Source organism: Dysidea avara, chromosome 11 (genome assembly GCF_963678975.1).
Source record: "Dysidea avara chromosome 11, odDysAvar1.4, whole genome shotgun sequence".
NCBI lineage: Eukaryota > Metazoa > Porifera > Demospongiae > Dictyoceratida > Dysideidae > Dysidea > Dysidea avara.
In genome coordinates this window covers 6,120,713-6,126,364 of record NC_089282.1, presented here as the reverse complement: position 1 = coordinate 6,126,364, position 5,652 = coordinate 6,120,713, and the positions used below count along the sequence as shown (strand labels likewise).

Here is a 5,652-nt window from a genome sequence, read left to right as displayed (position 1 = left end):
TTTGCAGCTGAACTCTCTACAAGGTAGCTTCTTTGTAGCTGAACTCTCTACAATGTAACTTCTTCTAGCTGAATTCTCTACGGGTGGCTTGTTTCTAGCTGATCTCTCTACAGGGTGACTTGTTTCTAGCTGAACTCTCTACAGGGTGATTTGTTTGTAGCTGAACTCTCTACAAGGTAACTTCTTCTAGCTGACCTTTCTACAGGGTGATTTGTTTGTAGCTGAATTCTCTACATGGTAGTTTCTTTGTAGCTGAACTCTCTACAATGTAACTTCTTCTAGCTGAACTCTCTACAGGATGACTTGTTTCTAGCTGATCTCTCTACAGGGTGACTTGTTTGTAGCTGAACTGTCTACAGGGTGATTTGTTTGTAGCTGAACTCTCTACAAGGTAACTTCTTCTAGCTGAACTCTCTACAGGATGACTTGTTTCTAGCTGATCTCTCTACAGGGTGACTTGTTTGTAGTTGAACTCTCTACAGGGTGATTTGTTTGTAGCTGAACTCTCTACAAGGTAACTTTTTCTAGCTGAACTCTCTACATGGTGACTTGTTTCTAGCTGAACTCTCTACAATGTAACTTCTTCTAGCTGAACTCTCTACGGGTGGCTTGTTTCTAGCTGATCTCTCTACAGGGTGACTTGTTTCTAGCTGAACTCTCTACAGGGTGATTTGTTTGTAGCTGAACTCTCTACAAGGTAACTTCTTCTAGCTGACCTTTCTACAGGGTGATTTGTTTGTAGCTGAACTCTCTACAAGGTAACTTTTTCTAGCTGAACTCTCTACATGGTGACTTGTTTCTAGCTGAACTCTCTACAATGTAACTTCTTCTAGCTGAACTCTCTACAGGTGGCTTGTTTCTAGCTGATCTCTCTACAGGGTGACTTGTTTCTAGCTGAACTCTCTACAGGGTGATTTGTTTGTAGCTGAACTCTCTACAAGGTAACTTCTTCTAGCTGACCTTTCTACAGGGTGATTTGTTTGTAGCTGAACTCTCTACAAGGTAACTTCTTCTAGCTGATCTTTCTACAGGGTGATTTGTTTGTAGCTGAACTCTCTACAGGGCGATTTATTTGCAGCTGAACTCTCTACATGGTAGTTTCTTTGTAGCTGAACTCTGTACAACGTAACTTCTTCTAGCTGAACTCTCTACAGGATGACTTGTTTCTAGCTGATCTCTCTACAGGGTGACTTGTTTGTAACTGAACTTTCTACAGGGTGATTTGTTTGTAGCTGAACTCTCTACAAGGTAACTTCTTCTAGCTGATCTTTCTACAGGGTGATTTGTTTGTAGTTGAATTCTCTACAGGTGATTTGTTTGCAGCTGAACTCTTTTACATGGTGGTTTCTTTGTAGCTGAACTCTCTACAAAGTGACTTCTTCTAGCTGATCTATCTACAGGATGACTTGTTTCTAACTGAACTCTCTACAGTGTGATCTGTTAATAGCAGAACTTTCTACTAGGTGATTTGTTTGCAGCTAAACTCTTTGCATGATTGTTTCTTTGTAACTGAACTCTCTACAAGGTGACTTCTTCTAGCTGATCTCTCTACAGGATGACTTGTTTCTAACTGAACTCTCTACAGTGTGATCTGTTCGTAGCAGAACTTTTTACTGGGTGATTTGTTTGTAGCTAAACTCTTTGCATGATTGTTTCTTTGTAACTGAACTCTCTACAAGGTAACTTCTTCTAGCTGATCTCTCTACAGGGCAATTTGTTTGTAGCTGAATTCTCTACAGGGTGATTTATTTGAGCTGAACTCTCTACATGATGGCTTATTTGTAGCTGAACTGTCTATTTGGTACCTTCTTCTAGCTGATCTGACTACAGGGTGACTTGTTTGTAGCTGAATTTCCTACAGAATAACTTACAATGTAATATAACTGAGTAAATTATAAATGCAGCTGAATGCTTAATTAGGGTGACTGTTCTATTAGAGTATCTCGATCTCCCATTTACTGCACCTAGTTGCCTTTCAAATCATAACTCAGTGATTTGTAATCCGATTCTTCTGTACTACTGCAAGGACTTTCTATGATGATTATTCCAGCTACATACTGATTTCCAGCTCGTTGCTCTAAGCGGTTTGCCTGGTAGATACGAAAACTAATAGTTTTTTTATTCATAAAAATCCATCGCGTAATTTTGACACAGGTTGGGTTTCGTGTCATATCTCCATGGTCTTTATCCCGATTCCTTTCAAACCACAAAAAGGCACTCCTACGATGGTTGCTCCATCTACATATCAATTTTCAACTGATTCCTCCAAGGCGTTTACCCTGTAGGCGTGACAGACCTTCGACCTTATTTTACGCAAATAATCGGTAATAACTCCGTGAATGTTCATCGGATTCCTACCAAAGTTGGTACGGAGATCCGCCTTAATGAGCCCTTTAAGTGTGCCAAATTTCAGCCACATCCGAGCACGCATTCGTGTTTTATGGCGAATTTTGCGAAGTGTGCGAAATGAAGAAGATGAAGAAGAAGAAAAAAAAAACGAAGAAATTAAAACGAAATGTTGTTCGCTCGTATCTCGGAAATGGCTAGAGCGATTTTCTTCAAATTTGGTATGTAGACTCCCCTAGCTGGGCGGCATGTCTCCAGCAAATTTGGTTCCAATCGGATAAGGGATCACAGAGCTACATAGGTGTGAAAATTGCGTTTTCTTACTTCCTGTTAATATACTCACGGTGTGGCGCGCCGGCTTCTTGGGCCGCACGACACACTATCGTGTGTCTTGATCCAGTCAGGATCTTACAAATTAGCAAGGTAGCTAAAAACATACTAATTAAAAGTTATAATTCAAATAAAACTCCCTCCTGTAATACTATAAAAGGTGTACATTTGAGCCCCATACAGAAATATACATAGCATGTACATTGGCACCTATGCAATTTCTTACTGTGATAGATTCTATTATGATGATCTGTGTATTTACGTAACACTGCTAGGAATTATGGTGGGTGATGGCTGTCCGATGGCATTATCTGCTAATGGAAGCTGCTGTGAACTCCCACTATAATTGTTCAACCATTCAAATTTACTGAAAAGATCCCTGTATATACTACATATTGATAACAAACTTCTTCGTTTCAGCTATGTATGTTTACAAATAAAAAAAGACCGGTCACTACCACAAATCTACACCTTAAGATGTCAGCAAAGATAAATGGAACACAAAGGAGGACACTATGATGCATGCATTGTATGTACTGTGGTATGCCAAAAGGCACCTGTCACGCTGAAGCAATGTCAAACAGTGCAAGCCTGTAGTCTTAGCTGTTATCAAGTTACTCTTGACTGCAAGTCAGAAAGTCAGTTAGTAAATCAATCAGTCAGTCAGGTAGGCCGGCAGTCAAAACATTCCATTGAATAATTTTTTAGTAACCTATTGGAAGCATTTTAGGTCATACTGAAGGCACTTTTGGGCTTGGCTGTACCAAACCAATACTGTCAAGGTGCCATGAAGGTATATTGTGAGGCTGGTTTCTGGTCAATAGTTTTGTGAGAAAGTGCAAACCTTCATGATCCCTGTATGTAATGATCGCATGAAGAAAATCCATCCCTCCTGGAGGAAGACTGAGTGTGGCCCAGACTAGACATTGGGTGACCTGCAGTTTGAATCCTGGGGTTGGAGGGATTTTTTCCCTTACTTTGGGTCACTGTAAAGTGCTAATAATAATAATAATAATCATCTGATTTCCTGTCAGCTAGGGGTATATGCTTGTTTATACGGATCTTGTAGTCATTTTGAGTATAAACATTGAAATAATTATTTTTCATATGTTGTGTTAATTAAGCATCAATATGTTTTCTATTTTTAGTTCATAGTTCTAACCCTTTAAGTAAAACTTGCATATAGTTGGTATAGATACCATGAGCAAACGTTGTTAAAGTTGTATCAAGATCTAGAGTTCATAATATTAATGTTAAGGAATACCACAGGCTTTAAGCCTTCTCACAGGTTCCTAGTGGAATGGCATTCACAGAATGTATAGCCTGTCCACACACGCACGCACGTACGCACGCACGCACGCACACACACACACACACACACAATGTAAGTAGAATTGACTTTTGACATTTTATGCTGGTGCATGATAGAGAACTGTTGAGTACAGTACTGAGTATAGGAAATCTCTGCACAAAATAGAAACAACCAACATGTCAATATATTCTACCTTACTCAGCTGTTGGAATGACTTATTTGTTCCTAATTATTTGACACTCTCCTTTATTACTTTATATTATCAACTCTTGGTTGTGTACCTCCAGTTGAAGCTATAGTTCTATTGCTTTACTTAATACATAGGATGTTATCTTTTGTGCCTGACTCTGCATGTACATTAAATATGAGTTGCATATAACAAGAATATCAGGTCTGGTTTTATGTCATGGTGACAAAATATTTTATTCACTGCAAACCACTGTACTAGCTTTCCTATAGCTACTCAATTTGCTAGTATTGCTTTTAGCAACATGATCTAGGGTGTAATAAAAAGTATTTCTGGAGCTCTACATATCTCTTCAGTCCCTCACAATATGCAATTATCCAAATTCTATATGCATTGTAATATAATTCAGCGCAATTTGAATTAGCTACCTTTGCAAGCTGTTAGATCTTCAGGTTGGAGCAAAAGAAAGATGATCTTTTGAGCTATATATTTTAATTGTATCTGGTAAAATTATTTTAGTTGTTGTTAATAATATCCAGTCAAGATCTTACAAATTAGCAAGGTAGTTAAAAACATGCTAATTAAAAGTTATAAATCAAATAAAACTCCCTCCTGTAATACTATAAAAGGTGTACATTTGAGCCCCATACAGAAATATACATAGTACCTGTGTAATTTCATACCAGTTAGTTAATCACTGAGCACAAAACACAAAGCTGTGATGGATTTTATTATGATGATCAATGTATTTACACTGCTAGGAATTATGGTGGTTGATGGCTGTCCGACGGTGTCATCTGTTAATGGAAGCTGCTGTGAACTCCAACAAATTGTACAACCATTCAAATTTACTGAAAAGACTCCTTTACAATCCCGTATATACTATATAACAAACTTCTGTGGAGAAAATGGAATGATAGCCAGTGGGTATTGTGATGCTGCCACCGATGGAGGAGGATGGCTGGTTATTCAACGGAGACAAGATGGAAGTGTTGACTTTAACAGAAACTGGAAAGATTATGAAGATGGATTTGGTAGCCTGTCTGATGAATTTTGGTATGGATTAACCGCTATCCACTGCCTTACAAGTCAAGGGCAGTGGGAACTCCGTATTGACTATAAGCAAACTGATGGAATTGAGGGATACATGTCATATAGTAGTTTTAGGGTTGGACCAGCCACTACACAATATATATTAACCATATCTGGTTATAGTGGAACTACTAACGATCCATTTTCATCCTATCCACTTAATGGCATGAAATTTTCAACAAAGGATAGAGACAACGATAAATGGGGGAGTAACTGTGCTGTTAATGATGCAGGTGGTAATGGTGGTGGATGGTGGTATAATGCTTGTAGCAATATTAGGCTTAACCATCAATATAAAAGCACTTATTCATTGTATGTCAGTAGCAAGTGGCGTGCACTTAGTTTTGTAGAAATGAAAATTAGGCCAAAAAGTTGTGCCATCTAA

The 5,652-nt window shown here is 38.5% G+C and overlaps 1 protein-coding gene across 1 annotated transcript; it reads left to right on the top strand.

The window, feature by feature from the left end:
* Positions 1–4,941: 4,941 nt before the first annotated feature.
* Positions 4,942–5,652, top strand: LOC136239343 (fibrinogen-like protein A). Its single transcript, XM_066030075.1, has one exon. It carries the CDS (start codon positions 4,942–4,944, stop codon positions 5,650–5,652), a length of 711 nt encoding a protein of 236 aa, XP_065886147.1.